Genomic DNA, 22,202 nt, shown 5'->3' with positions numbered 1-22,202 from the left:
AAACTTTTCTTAGTGTGATATTATTTTGAGAATACTGAATTTTTGAGGCAAAATGTAATTTTGATGTCATATTTTATATGCCTTTTAATTTTTTATAGGTTTTATTATTGTATGCATATAACTTGAAGCCCCTGAAGATTGTAGATGTTAGACATCCCAGTTCCAGCAATTTATTTGTTGGGTCTTTCATTGTTCCACTGAACAGGCAAGTAAAGATAACTAATGTACAATTCTCTAACCTTCTGTGATGATATCTCATAAGAACAGATTGGTTCAATAATTTACAAGGTAAAGCACAAGAGAACTTTTAAAAGACATTTTAAGAAGAATCTTCCTTTTACTCAGAGGAGTATCGTATTACAGTGGTTGAGAGTACCGACTCTGAGTCCAGCCGGCTTTGTTTAAATTCCAGTTGTGCCCCTCACTACCTGCACAACCTATGACAGGTTAATTAACCTCTCTGTACCTCAGTGTCCTTATCAGTGAAATGGGAATAATAATAATAGTACCTAGGGGTTTTGGAGGAACATTTACTATCACTTCATGAAGATTATACAAGAGTACAGAGGTGTTGCCTGTACTATATTTTGCCCATAATTTTGATACATTTAAAAAAATAACTTATTGTCGCTCTGTATTGGGTTACAGAATTAAGCCCAAACCCTACCACCTCCATTGCCTCACCTTTCCCTCTTTACAGAATCTTATATTATCCCCTAAGTCAAAAGTGTCTGCTGCATCCAGGCTGTTTTCCTCCCTCTCCATGACATATCTCTAACTTTTGCTTATGCCTAGTTTCTCTCTTTTCCCATTTCCCTTAACCTAATTCCTCATTTAAAAGTTTTTTTCATTGCTTACACAATTTCTTTTCTATTGACATATATGTATATAAAGGAGCCCTAGTGGCACAGTGGTTAAAGCGATCAACCGCTAACCAAAAAGTCAGTGGTTCGAAACCACCAGTGGGTCCATGGGAGAAAGATGTGGCAGTCTGCTTCCATAAAGATTACAACCTTGGAAATTCTACGGGGTCTCTATGAGTCAGAATTGACTCAACGGAAGTGGGGTTTTTTTTGGTACATATAACCAACAAAACTGAACCCATTGCCATCGTGTTGATTTCGACTCATAGAGACCCTATAGGACAGAGTAGGACTGCCCCCATACAGTTTCCAAGGAGCACCTGGTAGCTTTGAACTACCAACCTTTTAGTTAGCAGCCGTAACTCTTAACCACTATGCCACCAGGGTATACATATATACACATGGACTGGGTGGTGTTTCGCTCTGTTGTGCCTAGGGTTGTTATGAGTCAGAACCGACTCAATAGCACCTAACAACAATAACATATGTATGTATGTGTTTGTATGTATATATATATATATATATATATATATATATATATACACATAACAAAGCATTTGCTATTTAACATTTTTACATGCACAGTTAAGTGAAATTAGTTACACTCATCATGTTGTGCACCCATTACCACTCTTTTCAGATTTCTTCATCACCCTTTACAGAAGCTCAATGCCCACTAAGGAGTGACTCCCTCTTCCTCCTCCCTCCCACACCTGGTAACCACTAATAAACTTCAGTCTCTATACATTTGCTTACTCTAGGTATTTCATGTAAGTGGTATCATACAATATTTGTCTTTTTGTGACTGACCAATTTTACTCCACATAATATTTTTAAGGCTTATCCATGTTGTAGCATGGAAATAACCTAAATGTCCATCAGCAGATGAATGGTGAAACAAAATGTGGTGTACGCATACAATGTCATGTGACTCAGCCTTGTGGGATCATACAGCATTTGTCCTTTTGTGACTGAACTGTTCACTCAGCATAGCGTTTTCAACATTCGTCCATTTTGTAGCATGGAGACAACATAAATGCCTATTAGCAGATGAATGGTGAAACAAAAGGTGGTACATACGCATCAGATAAAATGACTCAGCCATAAAGAGAAATGAAGTCCTAATACATGCTAGTTAATTTCTTTTTGATTCCAATGCTCATTGTCCTTGGGACTTGGCCTTCATTTTTTAGTTGTAAGATGGAAGTAATAATACCTGCTCTGCCTAACTTTTGGGGTTATTGTTAGGATCAAGGTAGTCAAAGTATAAGAACATGCACTGAAAAGCTAAAAGCACTGGATGAATGTCAGGTGTCATTCCAACTCCTGTGTCTGTTACAGTGGCAGCAAGTGTGCCACTCTCTGACCTGTGACGCGTCTCGTAAGTACTTAGTGAGTGGGGAATTGGTGCTTCTCTGTCCTTCCTTGAGGAGTCTTGTTCTTGTTCCAACATTTTCATTTTGACAGACTTCTTGGCCTCCCTATGAAATAGAATAAAACAAGAGCTGTTTCAAGAGCTGGCGGAACTTCAATTATTCACTCCATTTTCTCTTTCTTTTTTTTCCTTCAGTGAAATAGCAGAAAACCTAGGCATAGGTCATATACCAGCATATCTAAGCAATAAAATTAGGAAATTATGCACTTGCCTTGCAAATCCAGAACTACATAATGAAAATGATTTAATTTCTTTAGAAGAGAATGTAATCAAACTGACAGGCTTCTTTTTCTATGCCAAAAAGCTCTTCATTCTGTGTGTTTATGATTAGCAGTGGGGTTACTAAAATTAAGGACATATTCTTATCACTGAGACCTTCACAGAGATGGTACCTGACAATCTTTCATCTGAAATGTTCTTGGTGGCACTGTCAAAAGGGATTGTTTCTCTGTCCCCGGGTGGCATCCCTGTGTTCTTGAGTGACAAAATCAGTATGTGGGGAGTTACTCTTGTTGACCATCCTTTAGTAGGCAATATGAGAGTAAAATTGGGTAAAAAATAGGCCAGAAAAGAGGGAGCTTGGATAACCTGCAAATTGGGCAAACCTCCTCTTTAGTTCACTTCTGTTCCTCATCTCTTAGTTAAATTCTCATAAGGAAAAATGTATTTTAATCCTTTACATTTTTCTTACAGCAACAAAAGAAAAGATAGTGGTCTCAATAAACATATATAAAGATTTCTGTATGGGAAAGACTTATTAAGGTCTATCTGAATGGTAGTTACGCTGTTTTGATCAAGTTCTCTACCTCTGCCTTTAAACTCCATATTAACCAAGGGCCTACTGTCACCCACATTTTTACTTATCACTTCGTCCTGCCCTCCAGACCATGGCAGACTGGGCTAGAGAGTACTCGCAAGTCAACAGATGAGAGCAGAGGCTGTGGGCAGCTAGTCAAATATAAAAAGAATGCTGGATGCTTTTTTGTAGTACCAAGGTAGAGGCCAAATGAAGCTGGATCAGGTATTGACCTAGAAGGGGAAGATACATGTGGGAGAGAAGGGAGGTCAGTAGCAAGACAGGCTACAAAGGCAGGAGCAAGTGAGGTCATGGGGTTTGGGCCTAACACTGAGCCTGTGGGTCATCTGATGGGTGCTTCTTGCACAGAGGTCCAACATGCCCGGCCTGGCCCCAGTCTGCTCTTTACAGAGCTAGATGGGACCATTTACTTCTGTAACAGACAGTGCAGTTCTGGACTTCATTAACAATCTGCAACCCAAACATAAAAGAACTGTTTATACTTCTTACAGTTACAGCTTTGTTTTATTTGGAACAGAAACAAGAATTTTTTCTCTGGCTATTAGAATGAGGAATGGTGTTTTAGAATACAGTCTTACCTTTATATAGCTCTTAATGGTTGCGACTATATATAGCTATGTCATTTGATCCTTACAAAAACCCTGTGATTTAAATGAGGTGGATTTTATTATTCTTGTCTTGCAGTAGGAGGAATCTCAGGGTTGGAGAGGTTAAGTGACTCTGTAGGTAGGGGTCCCATGGCTAGTGTGTGATGGAACCAAGAATAGACTTGATTTCTTTGAGTCTTAAACTTGTTCTCTCTCTAGTGCATCAGGGGGCTTTTTTGGCATCGATGACCCATTTTTGATGGGTAAGCTTTCCAAATAAACAAAGCAGACTCCAACATTTTAGCAACAGGTCTTTACATTTTAACTGTTGCCTTTTTATAATAAAGTTTCCAAAACATACTATATCATTTCGGATCCCTTTATATATAAATAAAAGTACTTTTTATGTTTTATTTCTGAGAATCGTTGTTAGTATAATCACGTATTATACCATACTGCAGATGAGGATACTGTGGAAAAAGAGAACTGGCATTCTCAACATAGTCCGGATGTCAGTGTACTCTTTCGGATCATTTACTTCTTTCTTATGAAAATTTTCTCCTTCTCTGAATGGAGACACACACACACAGTATGTCTGTAGTGTGGAGCTCCTGAGGGCTATGCAGGTGGCTATTTGCCCCTTCAAACTTTCCATCTTCTGACTACATTGGTTCACTTTTGGCTTCAGAGCATCCTCTGTTCACTGAGCTGCGCCCCCCGAATCTTTCCATTTTTAGCATCCTTGTCACTGTATGCTCTGTCCTTCTAGGATTTTGCATTTCTTTCTTTCTTGATTCTTCTCCCCACACAAACAACACACTTATCTGTTGTGGGCTCATTGACTAGCCTTTTAAAGCCATTGCTAACTTGTCATAATTCTTCTTAACTTCACGTCAACCAGTCAACCGCAGCCTAGCATTAAGATTTGTATTGGAGTAAATCTCTTTATTATTGCCTGGAGTTTCTTTGGCTACGTGGATATGTATTTTCTTTCTTTCTTTTTCTCTTACGCAATATTTTGGATGTGTACCTTTATTCCATTGTAACTAATTCAGTTCATAATTATACATTTTATCTAAGGTTATAACTAGATCATAAATATTATGAGGGTTAGGATTGTTTCTTTTTGGTTGTGGTTGGGTCTCTAGTACTCAGAAGAGTTCCAGGTGGCTAGCATGTACTCAGTAAGTATTTGTTGAATGAAGGAATGATTGAATAAATGATGTTTGTAGATGTCAGAATTCTAATCTTTAAATAACTGAAGGCTTACTGAACATATATTATTGAGTATGAAAATAAATGAAAACCTCTTAACTTTTCTAATAAAATACATATATTTTTGTTACTTTTAGAGTTATTTCAGTACATGAGAAGCTATCTAATCTTGCGCAAATAGCTGAAATATCATTACCAAGAGTTCCTGAGATTACTTCAGATGAAAGCATAACCGAAATAGAAGCAATAGAAGAGAAATCAATTGATACAGAAATGGAAGTAAGTTATTAAATAATGGAAAATTACCTTACTATTGTAGGATGAATGGCATTATACATAATTACTTAAATTATTATTATTATTTGTTGTTGTGGTTAGGTGCCATCGAGTCAGTTCTGACTTATATCGACCCTGTGTAAAACAGAAGGATACACTGCACAGTCCTGCACCATCCTCACAGTAATCGCTATGCTTGAGCCCGTTGTTGCAGCCACTGTGTCAGTCCATCTCATTGAGGGGCTTCCTCTTTTTTGCTGAACCTCTGCTTCACCAAGCATGATGTCCTTCTGCAGTGACTCTTCCCTTCTGATAACGTGTCCAAAGTGTGTGAGACGTAGTCTCACCACTTTTGCTTCTAAGGAACATTCTGGCTGTGCTTCTTCCAAGACAGATTTGTTTGTTCTTTTGGCAGTCCACGATATATTCAATATTCTTCGCCAACACCATAATTCAAAGGGGTCAATTCTTCTTCAGTCTCCTTATTCATTGTGCAGCTTTTGCATGCGTATGAGGCGATTGAAAACACCATAGCTTGGGTCAGGCACACCTTGGTCTTCAAGGTGACGTCTTTGTTCTTTAACACTTTAAAGAGGTCTTTTGCAGAAGATTTGCCCAATGAAATGTGTCATTTGATTTTTTGACTGCTGCTTCCGTAGGTGTTGATTGTGAATCCAAGTAAAATGAAATCCTTGACAACTTCAGCTTTTCCCTATTTATCATGATGTTGCTTAGTGGTCCAGTCGTGAGGATTTTTGTTTTCTTTATGTCGAGATGTAATCCATACTGAAGGCTGTGGTCTTTGATCTTCATCAGTAAGTGCTTCAAGTCTTCTTCACTTTCAGCAAGCAAGGTTGTGTCATCAGCATAATACAGGTTGTTAATGAGTCTTCCTCCAATCCTGATACCTCGTTCTTCATATAGCCCTACTTCTTGTATTATTTGCTCAGCAAACAGATTGAATAAGTACGGTGAAAGAATGCAACCCTGACACACATCTTTTCTGAATTTAAACCACTCAATATCCCCTTGTTCTGTTCGAATGACTGCCTCTTGATCTATGTACAGGTTCCTCTTGAGCACAATTAAGTGTTTCTGGAATTCCCATTCTTCACAATGTTATCCATAATTTGTTATGATCCATACAGTGGAATGACTTTGCATAGTCAATGAAACACAGGTAAACCTCTTTCTGGTATTCTCTGCTTTCAGCCAGGATCCATCTGACAACAGCAATGATATCCCTGATTCAACTTCCTCTTCTGAATCCGGCTTGAATTTCTGGCAGTTCCCTGTCAATGCACTGCTGCAACTGCTTTTGGATGATCTTCAGCAAAATTTTATGATATTGCTTGATGATTTCTGCATTTGATTGGATCACCTTTCTTTAGAATGGGTATAAATATGGATCTCTTCCAGTCAATTGACTAGGTAGCTGTCTTCCAGATTTCTTGGCATAAATGAATGGGCACTTCCAGCACTGCATCCATTTGTTGAAACATCTCAGTGGGTATTCTGTCAATTCCTGGAGCCTTGTTTTTTGCCAATGCCTTCAGTGCTGCTTGGACGTCTTCCTTCAGTGCCATTGGTTTTTGATCATATGCACCTCCTGAAATGGTTGAACGTCAACCAATTCTTTTTGATACAATAACTGTGTATTCCTTCTATCTTCTGTTGATGCTTCCTGGGTCATTTAATATTTTCCCTGTAGAATCCTTCAGTATTGTAACTCGAGGCTTGAATTTTTTCTTCAGTTCTTTTAGTTTGAGAAATGCTGAGTGTGTTCTTCGTTTTTGGTTTTCTAACTTCAGGTCTTTGCACATTTTGTTATAATACTTTACTTTGTCTTCTCAAGCCACCCTTTGAAATCTTCTGTTCAGCTGTTTTACCTCATCATTTCTTCCATTAGCTTTAGCTACTCAACTTCAAGAGCAAGTTTCAGGGTCTCTTTTGACATCCATTTTGGTCTTTTCTTTCTCTCCCAGTAGTTACATGAGCTCTTTCATATGTTCATCCATAAATTTTTACCCAAGTGTTCGTATTTCTCAAATTATCTCTTAATTCTATTTTTTCTTCCTGGAGCCTCCCATCCTCCTGCTCCAACTGAGGACTGGTTGCTCTCTGTGCCTGCTGCACAACAAATTCTGGACACCCCTCCCCACCTTTTTGCTGTTTTTGAAGTTGGATTCCCAGCTACTTGGATTCAGTCCCTTGTTTTACTTCCCTGAAAGCTTTTAGGATCGTCTCTTTATTTTTGGTCTGGTGTATCTTTTTTTCTTATTTTATGCTAGGTTAATATTTGGTTACCAGTAACAACACATTTTTAGTTCTTAGAGGATTTTATTGGTATGATTTTTTTTTCTTGTTTCCCTCATTTGTGCACTTTTATTATATGAAAGTGTCAAAGTTGCCAACTCTCATGATTTTCACATTACACCTGTTGGAACTACAGTCTGAATTCATCAGTAGAGTGAATGAATGCATTTTTCATTATTGTGACACCAATGAGTCCAGCTCGTTGAGGATCTATCAGGCGAGTACAGTTGGCCTTTACAAAATGTCAGTTTCTAGCATTTGTGGCTCCTGTGCTCTGTGCTTAGATTTGTCATAGAGCAGATGTCTTAGAATTTTGGTTGCACATCCTTTCCAGTGTCCTCAGATATTACAACATGAATTACCACCAGATGTTTAATTACGTTTAATTACACCCATTGCTGTCGAGTCAAGTTCAACTCATAGCAACCCTATAGGACAGAGTAGAACTGCCCCATAGGGTTTCCAATGAGCAGCTGGTGAATTTGAACTGACAACCTTTTGGTTAGCAGCTGAGCTCTTAACCACTGTGCCACTAGGGCCCCATGTTTAATTACACACACACACACACCCCCACACACACCCACACCCTATATAAACCCATTGCTGTGTAGTCGATTCCAACTCATAGCAACCCTATAGGAGAGAGTACCTGTAGGGTTTCCAAGGCTGTAATCTTTATGGAAGCAGACTGCCACATCTTTCTCCCACGTAGTGCCTGGTGGGTTTGAATGGCCTACCTTTCGGTTAGCAGCCAAAACACTTAACTACTGCACCACCAGGGCTCCTCATAAATGTGTTTGTGTGTGTACATATAATTTCTTTCCATAAAGTACATGATTATCCTTTCATGTCTCAGAGAACTCGGGCCTCTTTTCATTTTTTAATTTCTTTTCTAGATCAGGTACAATCAGCTTCTTAGTCACAGTCTATACTTATGGATACTTATGGAATTTCTGTCTTTGAGCCACAGTCCAGATATTCTTTGCTGAAATTGTCCCTAAATTCACTGTTATATAGTTTATATGTGGAAAATAATTATTTTCTCCTGAATCCATTTGTCTTTTCAGCTTAGATTGTCTGAAGCAGGATAGTGTGCATCTGTGAGAGTAAGGATTCTAGATTATGCTCTGTCTCTCAGCTTTACTACCTAGGGTTAGTTGCTTAGTGTTTCCTGGGACTCATCTTCCTCTCATCTCTAAAATAAATGATCTTTTCAGTCAAATACTGCCCTGAGGTAGGGAGATGAGCCCCTGGGTCGGAATAAGAGTCAGCAGAACTTCTCTGGGACTCAGATGCAGATTCAAATATATCCAAAATCTGAGCCAGTTGGTTGACTGAAAATAAAAATAAATCAGGAATAAATATAGGTTTGTGGGAGGTGGAGCTTGAATAGAAACTGAGGGAGAAATCCAGAGAAATCACTTTGCCTTAATCGACGTTTGCGACTTGCTTTCACGCCCTGGCTGGAGTGGTCTGTGCGAATGGGTCAGCCCTTGAGTAGAGCAAACTCCTTTTAGTCTTGGCATTCTCCTCTGTATTTTTGGATTGTCTTCCAACCGAGAAAGTGTTTCTTCAACTTTAAAATAGGGAATTTTTAGATATGGTCCAGTTTTGTCCATTCTGTATATGAAAGAACATCATCAAATGGAAGAAAAACAAATATTGGTTTAGATGAATTGGCAAGCAAATTAGTTCATGACATTTGGAAGTTGAGAAAGTAAAATAACAAATTTTTCTTCTTTCTGCAATACTAACCAGTGCTTTAAAAAAAAAAAAAAAAACTGGATTCTGGGTTATATCAAATAAATCCCATTGACTAAATGTGCCAGTTTGTTGTCATGACAACCTTCACTTGAAGCTAATTAGAAGTTAACTAGGACACTTGAAGAGATCGATTCTGGCCTGAAATTGGACAGGATTTCATAAACTCTCTAATCTGTTTATTTTGGCAACAGTACGGCATTTTTGATAGGTGATTGAATTTAAGGGCCAGAAAATGTGCCTTGGGTTGATATGGGGAGATGGTGAATCTTGTTCTCTTTCTCACTCCCTTTCTTTTTTTTTTTCAAAATCCCTAAAGTATAAAGTAAGCCAAGAACCTCAGAACACAGATATTAATTTAAGATGTATTGTGAGGGCTACAGAACAGGTGTTCCAATCATTTCTGGCTAGAGAACCTTGTATGTCCTTCTTCTAAAGTGAGCAACACTGGCTTGGAATGGCTGACTTATTTTAACCTGTCATTCACTGCTTATGGAGAATATTCAGAACATATCAGGTGCTTTAAAGCATATGAAAGATGCAAACCATTTCAATTTTAAGACACAGACACCTTATTTAGAATGATAGCGCTGATATGAAAAGTTTTAAATATGTTCACCAAGCTACCAAAGGTTAGTTCAGCAAACATGTCTGTATTACACAAGACAATTAACCACTGCAACACCAGGGTGAAAACACATAGCAAAGTACAATTTGAGATTAGGATCAATTCACGAATGATTTTGGAGGTTACTGTGTGCTTCAAGGATTTCATTTTACTTGGATCCACAATCAACACCCGTGGAAGCAGCAGTCAGGAAATCAAATGATGCATTGCATTGGACAAATCTGCACCAAAAGACCTCTTTAAAGTGTTAAAAAGCAAAGAGGTCACTTTAAGGTCTAAGGTGTACCTGACCTAACCCGTGGTGTTTTCAGTCGCCTCAAATGCATGCAAAAGTTGGACAACGAATAAGGTATACCAAAGAAAAATTGACGCCTTTGAGTTGCGGCACTGTCAAAGAATATTGAATATACCATAAACTACCAAAAGAATGAATAAATCTATCTTGGAAGAAGTACAGCCAGAATGCTCCTTAGAAGCAAGGATGGCGAGACTTCATCACACATACTTTGGACATATTTTCAGGAGGGATCAGTCCCTGGAAAGGAACATCATGCTTGGTAAAGTGGAAGGTCAGTGAAAAAAAGGAAGACCCTTAATGAGATGACACAGCGGCTGCAACAATGGGCTCCAGCATAACAATGATTGTGAGGATGGCGCAGAGCCGGGCAATATTTCGTTCTGTTGTACATAACGTCACTATGAGTTGGAACCAATTCAACAGCACATAACAATAACAACTATGTGCAACAATTTCCCAGGTTTGGGAAGGTAAGGACACACAGAAATCCATATAAGTGGGTCCCTCTCATGGAAGAGCTTTACCATTGTATAAGTACAGCCGCAAGTACCCAGATGTCATTCATAACAAGCCCAGACACCTGGAAGCTGTCTCTAGCAAAGCATGGCATTCAAAGAACCATCAATATGATGTTCAAAACTGTTGAAAATAATCTAAATCTTTACAGAGTCTCTCATACATTTCTATGAGAAATCCCAGAGTAATCCTTTCATAATACCGAGTAAAACTTCTTTTAAATCTTCTTTTGCAGCAAAACTTCTTTTAAATTTTCTTTTGCTTAATTGTCTTGTTCTTGGTACCTCTCTGACAGCAACAGCAGCTCTCCAACATCTGCCTCATTTGACTTGATCTCCTAAATAAAACTTTCCACCCAACTCGGTCTGTACAGAGTGTTTTGTTTCTTCTCCCCCTCCTGCTTTAGCTCAGCTCTTCATTATGCAGTTGACCTTAGCATCTCTGACTTTTTTTTCTATTGCCCCCATTACAAGCATATGTCATTTTATTGTGTTTTGCTTGATTGCTCTTCGCAGATAGTGCATTTTTTACAAGTTGAAGATTTGTTGCAACCCTGCATCGAGCAAGTCTGTCCGCGCCATTTTTCCAACAACACTTGCTTACTTCATGTCTCTGTGTCACATTTTGGTAATTCTCACAACATTTCAAACTTTAGCAGTATTATTATATCTGTTATGATGATCTGTGATGAATGATCTTTGATGTTGCTATTATAATTGTTTTGGAGCACCACAAACCATGCCCATATAAGATGGCAAAATTAATCGATAAATGTTGTGTGTGTTCTGACTGTTCTACCAGCCAGCCATTCCCTGTCTCTTTCCCTATCTTTAGGCCTCCCTATTTCCTGAGACATGACAGTATTGAAATTAGACCAATTAAAAACTCTACAAAGGCCTCTAAGTGTTCAAGTGAGAGGAAGAGTCACGTGTCTCTCACTTTAAATCAAAAGCTAGAAATGATCAAGTTTAATGAGGAAGGCATGTCTGAAGCTGAGATAGGCCAAAAGCTAGGCCTCTTGCACCAAACAGTTAGCCGTGCTGTGAATGCAAAGGAAAACTTCTTGAAGGAAGTTAAAAGTACTACTTCAGCGAACACATGAATGATAAGAAAGTGAAACAGCCTAATTGCTGATATGGAGAAAGTTATAGTGATCTGGATAGAAGATCAAACAAGCCACAACATTCCCTTAAGCCAAAGCCTAATCCAGAGCAAGGCCCTAACTTTCTTCAAGTATATGAAGGCTGAGAAAGGTGAGGAAGCTAAAGAAGAAAAGTTTGAAGCTATCAGAAGTTGGTTCATGAGATTAAGGAAACAAGCCATCTCTATAACATCAAAGTGCAAGGTGAAGCAGAAGGTGCTAATGTAGAAGCTGCAGCAAGTTATCCAGAAGATCGAGCTAAGATAATTGATGAAGGGGGCTGCATTAAACAACAGATTTTCAATGTAGATGAAACAGCCTTATACTGGAAGAAGATGCCATCTAGGACTTTCATAGCTAGAGAGGAGAAGTCAATGCCTGGCTTCAAAGCTTCAAAGGACAGGCTTACTCTCTTGTTAGGGGTTAATGCAGCTGATGACTTTAAATTGAAGCCAATGCTCATTTACCATTCTGAAAATTGTAGGGCCCTTAAGGCGTTATGCTAAATCTACTCTGCTCAGACTCTATAAATAGAACAACAAAGCCTAGATTACAGCACTTCTGTTTACAACATGGTTTACTGAATATTTTAAGCCCACTGTTGAGACCTACCACTCAGAAAAAAAGATCCCTTTCGAAATATTACTGCTCATTGACAATGCACCTGGCCAACCAAGAGCTCTAATGGAGATGTACAAGGAGATTAATGTTGTTTTCATGCCTGTTAATACAACATCCATTCTGCAGCCCATGAATCAAGGAATAATTTTGACTTTTAAGTCTTTTTATTTAAAAAATACATTTCATAAGGCTATAGCTGCCATAGGTAGTGATTCCTCTGATGGATCTGGCGAAAGTAAATTGAAAACCTTCTGGAAAGAATTCACCATTCTAGATGCCATTAAGAACATTCATGATTCATGGGAGGAGATCAAAATATCAATATTAACAGGAGTTTGGAAGAGTTGATTCCAACCCTCGTGGATGACTTTGAAGGGTTTAAGACTTCAGTAGAGGAAATAACTGCAGATTAGGTAGAAATAGAAAGAAAACTAGAATTAGATGCGAAGCCTGAAGATATGACTGAATTGCTACAATCTTATGATAAAACTTTAACAGATGAGGAGTTGTTTCTTATGAATGAGCAAAGAAAGTGGTTTCTTGAGATGGAATATGCTCCTGGTGAAGATGCCGTAAACATTGTTGAGGTGACAACAAAGGACTTAGAATATTACATAACCTTAGTTGATAAAGCAGCGGCAGGGTTTGAGAGGATTGACTCCAATTTCGAAAGAAGTTCTCCTGTGAGTAAAATGCTATCAAACAACATCGTGTGCTACAGAGAAATCTTTTATGAACCAAAACCCGCTGCCGTCAAGTAGATTCCAACTCATAGTGACCCTATAAGACAGAGTAGAACTGCCTCGTAGAGTTTCCAAGGAATGCCTGGTGGATTTGAACTGCTGACCTTTTGGTTAGCAGCTGCAGCTCTTAACCACTACACCACCAGGTTTTCCTCTTTCATGAAAGGAAGAGTCAATTTATGTGGTAAACTTCGTTGTCTTATTTTAAGAAATCACCATAGCTACCCCCAACCTTCAGCAACCACCATCATAATCAGTCAGCAGCCATCAATGTAGAGGCAAGACCCTCCACTAGCAAAAAGATTATGACTCACTGTAGGCTGAGAAGACAGCTAGCATTTTTTAACAATAAAATATTTTTAAATTATGGTATTACATTGGAAGCAGCAGTCAAGAAATCAAATGACATATTTATCGCATTGGGCAAATCTGCTGCAAAAGACCTCTTTAAAAAGTGTTCAAAAGCAAAGATGCCACTTTGAGGACTAAGGTGCAACTGACCCAAGCCGTGATATTTTGAGTCACCTCATATGCATGTGAAAGCTGGGCAATGAATGAGGAAGACAAAAGAAGAATTGATGTCTTTGAATTACGGTGTTAGCAAAGAATATTGAACATACCATGGACTGCCAGAAGAACAAACAAGTCTGCCTTGGAAGAAGTACAGCTAGAATTCTTGGAAGCAAGGATGGCGAGACTTTGTCTCGCATACTTTGGACATGTTATCAGGGAGGGATCAATCCCTGGAGAAGGGCATCATGCTTGGTAAGGTAGAGGGTCAGTGAAAAAGATCCTCAATGAGATGGGTTGACACAGTGGCCGCAACAATGGGCTGAGGCATAGCAACGATTGTGAGGATGACGCAGAACCAGGAAGTATTTTGTTCTGAGTCAGAACCAACTTGATGGGACCTAACAACAGCGGCATTGTTTTTTTAGACATAATGCTATTATGCACTTAATAGACTACAGTATAATGTCAATATAACTTTTACATATACTGGGAAACAAAAAACAGTTCTCATGACTTACTTTATTGCGATGGTCTGGAACCAAACGCACAATATCTCTGAGGTATCTGAGGTATACCTGTATCTAAATTCTGTACTATACAGGAGGGTAAGGCTGCTGAAACCTTCCCTTCTCAGTGCTATGGACTATTGATGTAATCTATTCTGATTTATTATTTTTAAATCTCTTTTTTCATATAGATGTGTGTGTGTGTTGAAAGATAAAGAGAATGTTGATCTGGACTTTGTACTTGCTTAAATAGCTTATTATTTATTATTAGGTGCCGTCAAGTTGGTTCTGACTCATAGTGACCCTATGCACTTCAGAACAAAGCACTGCCTGATCCTGCACAATCCTTACAATTGTTGTTATGGTTGAGCCCATAGTTGCAGCCTATACAGCAATGAAAACGAGGCTGGGTTTAGGGGGTGAGAGGAGGTGAAGATAGCACCTGGAGGGACATCTCATGATCCACTCTGCATTTTCCTAAGATAACCTTGGTGGCATATGAAGAAGGGATTTGGGAAGCAAGAGTCTGAAGGCTGGAAAACAATTTAGGAAACTTTGTTCATGTGGTAGGTAAAAGGTGATGAGTATTTCAACTAAGTTGAAGAATTGTGTTCGAGATGACACAAAAGGCCTTCTGTCATAAAATTAACAGATGCTCCTTGTAAGGGAAGAATGGCAAAGACTGAGCAAGGTTCATTCCCATCCTACCCCCTCCCATGCCAACTTGAGGACACCTCCAACAACTTTCTGACTGGGATGGATGAGCTCCTGTGCTTTCCCTGTCTTCATTTCTGTGGTAGCAGGGTTGTGTGTGCTATTTTCACCACAATATCACAGAATAAGCCCATTTCAGATGTGTATGTGGTTTGCCTCAAATAATGTCAGAGAAATAGGATGTTGTTAAGGCAAATTTTCTGTTTGAGAAGTGTTGAGACAGCTAGTGGAAGGCATTTAAAAAGTAACATGGCTCTCGTCATCTGTTAATATGACACGACTAATGTGTCATTTTGCTTGACAGCTCTCGAGGAAATAGTGAAAACTTTTACATATATGTAAGGAAAATATACTTTAATCAGTCCTAAGAACTCAATTAAAAACAGATATAAATAGAAGGAATGTAGAAGTGAATGTGTGCTTCCCACTGTCTAGTAAAGTAGACCATGAGTCTGGAAAGTTCATCACAGGAAACTAGTGTACCCCAATCAGTGCTGGGTATCTTGTCTGCCCTCCCTCCTTTCCAGTCCCAATGAAGCCAGCCTACTTTTGGCCACCATCACTTCCTGCCCAAACAGTTTGAGTAGTCTTCTAGCAAATTTCTCTTCCTCTAATCTCTTCCCAGTCCAGTTCACCTTTTAAACTATGGCCTTTTTTAGCAATCTCTGATCATTATTCCCTCAATCCAATGCCTCTCAATTTCTCACACAATAAAATCCAAATTCCTTACTTTTACATGACCTGTTATAAATTTACTTCTTGAGCCATATTTCTTACCACAAAGCTCCTCTTTCCTCCCCCTTCACCACCAAGCTTCATAGACATACCTGCAGGAAAAGACCATATCAGATTCCTTATGTTCCTTGAATGAAACCACTGCTCTTAGCTTATATGGCTCTTTCCACCCAGAGTGCTCTTGTCCCTGGTCTCTGCCACTTGAAATCCTACTACTCCTTAAAGGCTCAGTTTATATGGCCCTCTCTTCATGAAATATTCCCTGTTCATCATAGTTAGAATTATTCTTTCCCACATTTAGGCTCCTGTAACACATCATAACTATCTTTACTCTGACCACATTCTACTTGGTATTTTATTTAGCTATGGACTAATCTACTTCTCTCAGTAATTGTAATCTTTGTGAGGATAGGATGCTTTTCATCTTTGTGTCCGAAAGTAATACAATGCCTTCAATATTTGTGTTGAATTTAATTGAATAAAGTATAGTTTTGGAACTCTAAAATGTCATTTTTTCTATTTTTATGCCTTTGTTAAAACAAACACAAGTTCACTTGTTGTTTGCCTCTTTAAGGTTTTCACCAGCATTGTTCAGTTAAAATTTCAAAAAATGAATTTACTTCCATCATTAATATTCTGAATGCTAATACATGAATTTACCAAAAATATCATAAAATCAAATTGTTGCTCCCTTCAGGGCTGGACCCTGGCAACATTGTGAAGTAGGCATTGATTGTCTCTGAGGGTCTTTAAGCTGTGACTCCTTTGTAAATAAAAACGAAAGAAAGAAGGAAAACTAATTATACTAGCTCAAGTGAAATAGATTTAGTGGAGAGGCAGTATTTGTAAGGGTACAATAAGTAAGCTTATATATAGTCAAGGACTGGAAACAAAACCTGGTGAGCCACACAGAAAATGAAACTGGAGAGTCAGGAGCCAAGGCTGCCCTCAGTCCCACTGGGAGGCCTAAGTTCTCAGCCATCTCTGCTTCCCTCCTCTTACTCATCTTGCCTATGGTCCAATGACTGCCTTCTCTAGCTCTTCATGGAGACCTCTTAGCTCACATGGCCAGTACTGACTGCAGCTCTCCTCTGTTGTCCTTCCTTATATGAAATCACAGTGATAGAGAATGTGAATGATTCAACTCACCTATAGGTAGGTCCCTCTTAGGTCAAATGGCACACATAAACATAGCTGGGTCCATACGGTAGGACTATCAACAGTAGATGATATATGATATCAACACTCTTCCTCTTCATTTACTCTCTCCATTTCCTTCTCAATTTCCAATTATTCTTCTCTGCTTAAACCCCTTTCAGGGAGCTGAATCTCCTGATTCCAAGGCAGTCCACTCAGAAGAGAAATGATTTTTCTAAATCTTACTTTGTTGTGAATTACTTTACTTGTTATTCTGCTAAAGCATATGAATTTCAACAGGGAAGTAATCCTAAAATAATGTATTATTCATGATTAAATTGCAGATATTATCTTTTGTGGGCATTCTATGATCTTTCAGACAACCCTGATTAAGGGATTGTAACCTCTGAGGCCCTCTAAGTCTCATCCTGGGAGCTAGGGGATGATTCAAGAAAAGACAAATTAAGAGTTTATAATTAAAATATCCAGTGTTTTAACAATAAGATCAACCTCACCATGTTGCCTTCTTATTTCTAGAACGTGATTATTGAATGTTGCTCTGAAATAACATCTCTCCTTACGATGGATAGAGAGACGACACCACTAAGTGAGGTATGTACCTCTCCTTTAAAACTAGATCTGATTCACTCACAAGTATTATTGTTGCTATGGAAATAAAAATACAGACAACATCTATAATGAAAGTATCAAGGGCCTTGTTGTTGTTAGGTGCCATCGAGTTGGTTCCCACTCATAGCGACCCTATAAACAGCAGAACAAAACACTGCCGGGTCCTACGCCACCCTCACAATTGTTGCTGTGCTTGAGACCATTGTTACAGCCACTGTGTCAGTCCATCTTGTTGAGCATCTTCCTTTTTTTACTGACCGTCTCTTTTACCAAACATGATGTCCTTCTCCAGAGACTGATCCTTCCTGATAAATTGTCCAGAGTACATGAAATGAAGTCTTGCCATCCTCTCTTCTGAGGAGCATATTGGCTGTACATCTTCCAAGCCAGATTTGTTCATTCTTCTGGCAGTTCATGGTATATTCAACGTTCTTTGCCAACACCATAATTCAAAGCCATCAATTCTTCTTCGGAATTCTTATTCATCGTCCAGCTTTCACATGCATATGAGGCAATTGAAAATACCATGGCTTGGGTTAGGCGTACCTTAGTCCTCGAAGTAACATCTTTTCTTTTGAACGCTTTAAAGAGGTCTTTTGGAGCAGCTTTTCCCAATGCAATACATCATTTCAATTTTTTTTTTAATTTTTATTGTGTTTTAGGTGAAAGTTTACAGAGCAAATTACTTTCCCATTCAACATATTGTACACAAAATCTTCCAGGACATTGGTTGCAATCCCCACACTGTGTCAGCATGCTCCTCATTTCCTCCCTGAGTTTCCCATTTCTTTTCATCTGGCTTTCCTACCCCTGCCTGCCATCTCATCTTTACTTTTGGGCCAGTGTTGCCCTTTGATCTCATATAATCATTTGTTCTATGGAGCACGTTCTTTTCAGGTGTTATTATTTATTTTATAGGCCCGTCTATTGCGTGCCAGGAAGGTGGTTTCCTGGAATGGCTGTAGTTCCAAGCCATAGTCTCAGGGGTTCCTCCAATCTCTATCAGGCCAGGAAGTCTGGTCTTTTTATATAAATTTAATTTTTTGCTCCACATTTTTCTCCCACTCTGTCTGGGACCCTCTACTGTGATTCTGGTCAGAGTAGCTGATAGTGGTATCTGGGCACCATCTAGTTCTTGTGGTCTCGGGTTGTGTAGGCTGTGGTGCATGTGGTCTGTTAGTCTTTTGGACTAATTGCTCCTTTGAGTCTTTGATTTAGTTATTTGGGGCCTCTTTTCTTTCCATATAAAGTTGAAGATTAGTTTTTCCATTTTGTCAAAGAATGATTTTGGAAGTTGGATCGGGATTGCTTTATATCTATAGATCACTTTGGGTAGTATTAACATTTTCACAATGTTACACCTTTCTATCCATGAGCATGGCGTGTTTTATATAGGTCTGTCATGGATTGAACTTTGTCCCCTCCAAAATATGTATCAACTTGGTTAGGCCATGCTTCCCAGTATTGAGTGGTTGTCCTCCATTTTGTGATTGTAACTTTACATTGAGAAGGTTAGGGTAGGATTGTAACACCACCCTTACTCGGGTCACCTCCCTGATGCAAGGTAAAGGGAGTTTCGCTAGGGTGTGGCCTGTACTACATTTTCTCTCTCAAGAGGTAAAAGGAAAGGGACGCAAGCAGAGACTTGGGGAACTCATACCAACAAGAAAGCAGCACTGGGAGCAGAATGCATCCTTTGGACCCTGGGTCCCTGCGCCTGAGAAGCTCCTTGACCACGGGAATATTGAGGAAAAGGACCTTCTTCCAGAGCCAACAGAGAGAGAAAGCCTTGCCCTGGAGCTGATGCCTTGAATTTGGACTTTTAACCTACTTTACTACGAGGAAATAACTTTCTCTTTGTTAAAAGCCGTCCACTTGTGGTATTTCTGTTAATGCAGCACTAGATGACTAAAACAAGGCCTTTTTTAGTTTCTTATAGTAGTGTTTTGTAGTTTTCTTTGTATAAATCCCTGGTTAGATTTATTCCTAAGGTTTTTTTTTTTTTTTTTTTTTTGGCTGGGGCAGGGGTGGGGGGGTGTGGTGGGCAGCCAGGGGCTGTTGTAAATGGCATTGTTTTCCCGATTTCCTTTTCAAAGTTCTCTGTGGTGATATAGAAGAATTCAACTGATTTTTGGATGTTGATCTTGTATCCTACTACTTTGCTGAATCCTGCTATTAGTTCCAGTAGCATTCTTGTGGAGTCTTTGGAATTTTCTATGTATAGGATCATATCATTTGCAAATACAGATAGGTTTACTTCTTCCTTGCCAATTCACATGTCCTTTATTTCCTTTTCTTGCCTAATTGCTCTAGCTGGGACTTCCACTACAATGTTGAGTAGGAGTGGTGATAAAGGACATCCTTGTCTAGTTCCCATTTTCAAGGGGAATGTTTTCAGCCTTTCTTGGTTTAGAATAATGTTGGCTATTTGTTTTGTGTAAATGTTCTTTTTTAGATTGAGGAATTTCCCTTCTATTCCTATTTTGCTGAGGGTTTTTATCAGGAATGGGTGTTGGATTTTATCAAATGCCTTTTCTGTGTTGATTGAGATGAAATGATCATGTGATTCTTTTGTTTTATTTATGTGGATTACATTGACTGATTTTCTAATGTTGAACCATCCTTGCTTATCTGGTATGAATCCCACTTGGTCATGATGTATTATTTTTTTGATATGTTGTTGAATTTTCTGTTGAGAGTTTTTGCATATAGGGTCAGTATGAGTCGGATTCGACTCAACGGCAGTGGGTTTTTTTTTTTTTTTTGGTATGTTCATGAGGTTTATCAGTCTCTAATTTTCTTTTTTGATGGTGTCTTTCCCTGATTTTGGTATCAGGATTATGCTGGCTTCATAGAATGATTTTGGGAAAATTTCCTTCCTTTTCTATTCTCTGAAATAATTTGAGTTGTAGTGGTATAAGCTCTTCTCTGTATGTTTGGCAGAATTTTCCAGTGAATCTGTCTGGGCCAGGGCTTTTTTTAGCTGGGAGTTTTTTTATTACCTCATTGATTTCTTCTTTTATTATGGGTCTGTTCAGTCTTTCTACTTCAGTTTGTGTTAGTTTAGGTAGATTGTGTGTTTCCAGAAATGTATCCATTTCCTTTAGGTTTTCAAATTTGTCGGAGTACAGCTTTTCATAGTATTCTGTTATGATCCTTTTTATTTCAGTTTGTTCTGATGTAATGTCATCCATCTCATTTTTTATTTGGGTTATTTGCGTATTCTCCTGTTTTTCTTTCGTCAGTTAGGCCAGTGGTTTGTCAATTTTATTGGTCCTAGAACCAGCTTTTAGTCTTGTTGATTCTTTCTCATGTTTTTCTGTTCTCTATTTCATTTATTTCTGCTCTGATCTTCATTACTTCCTTTCTTCTGGTGACTAAGGGCTTCTTTTGCTGTTCTCTTTCTATCTGTTTGAGTTGTAGGGTTAAAGCTTTGATTTTTGCCCTTAACTTTTTTTTGATGGGTGCATTTATAGCTATAAGTTGCCCTCTGAGTACTGCTTTTGCTCTGTCCCAAAGGTTTTGGTATGTTGTGTTTTCATTCTCGCTTGAGTCTAGGAATTTTTAAATTTCCTCGTTGATGTCTTCAATTGCCAGTGGTTTTTAAGCAAAGTGTTATTCAGCTTTTATGTATTTGATTTTTTTCCTTACTCTTCCTGTTATGATTTCAAGTTTTATAGTGTTGTGATCAGAGAAAATGCTCTGTATTATTTCATTGTTTTTGAATTTATTAAGGTTTGCTTTGTGGCCAAAGATGTAGTCTATTCTGGAGAATGTTTCTTGTGTGTTGGGAAAGAATATGTACTTTGCTGCTATTGGGTGGAGAGTTCTGTATGTATCCATGAGGTCAAGTTGGTTTATTATGGTATTTAGATCTTCTGTGTATTCATCGAGTTTCTTTCTAGTTGTTCTGTCCTTCACCAAAAGTGGTGTGCTAAAACCTCCTACTGTTATTGTGAAACTCTCCATTTCTTTTTTCAGTGCTTTGTTTTATGTATTTTGGAACCCTGTCATTGGGTGCATATATATTTATGATAGTTATACCCTCTTGGTGGATTGACCCTTTAATCATCATATAATGTCCTTCCTTTTCTTTTATGGTGGATTTTGCCTTAAAGTCTATTTTGTCAGAGATTAATATTGCCAGTCCTGCTCTTTTTTGGTTATAGTTTGCTTGATATATATTTTTCCATCCTTTGGTTTTTAGTTTATTTATATCTTTGTGTCTAAGGTGCATCTGTTGTAGATAACACATTGATGGGTTTTTGTTTATTTGTTTGTTTGTTTTTCCTTATCCATTCTGCCACTCTGTATCTCTTTACTGCTACATTTAATCCATTTACATTCACTGTGATTATCAATAGGGATCAGTTCACTGCAGTTATTTTATTATGCTTTTTTGTGTGTTTGTGTGGTGTTGATACTTTATTCTGCAGTAGTTAAGCTCTTGCCTGCTAATCAAAAGTTGGCAGTTCAAATCCACCATCCACTCTTCAGGAGAAAGATGTGGCAGTCTGCTCTCATAAAGTTTACAGCCTTGGAAACACTATGGGGCAGTTCTACTCTGTCCTGTAGTGTTGCTGTGAGTCGGAATTGCCTTGACAGCAATGGGTGTTGGTGGGTAGTGGTTAAAAATTGGTCACAGAAAAAGAACTTGTTATCAAAAGACACGTGATATATATTAATGGGCTTTGCCTTCTGATGGACCTAGGCTGGAATCCCAGCCTTGAATCTTGTTAAATTGTGTGAC

The 22,202-nt window shown here is 38.5% G+C and overlaps 1 protein-coding gene across 2 annotated transcripts in view; it reads left to right on the top strand.

The window, feature by feature from the left end:
• CFAP54 (cilia and flagella associated protein 54) overlaps positions 1-22,202 on the top strand; it is a 462,482-nt gene that overhangs the window by 408,590 nt on the left and 31,690 nt on the right. For both annotated transcript variants that reach the window (XM_064283706.1, XM_064283705.1), the window contains 3 exons: positions 99-205; positions 5,055-5,196; positions 17,360-17,434. In XM_064283706.1, coding sequence (XP_064139776.1) covers positions 99-205; positions 5,055-5,196; positions 17,360-17,434 — 324 coding nt within the window. The remainder of the gene's footprint in view (positions 1-98; positions 206-5,054; positions 5,197-17,359; positions 17,435-22,202) is intronic.

This window comes from Loxodonta africana, chromosome 4, assembly GCF_030014295.1.
Source record: "Loxodonta africana isolate mLoxAfr1 chromosome 4, mLoxAfr1.hap2, whole genome shotgun sequence".
Lineage (NCBI taxonomy): Eukaryota > Metazoa > Chordata > Mammalia > Proboscidea > Elephantidae > Loxodonta > Loxodonta africana.
The sequence above is the reverse complement of the archived record's forward strand: the minus strand, read 5'-3'. Positions and strand labels throughout refer to the sequence as shown.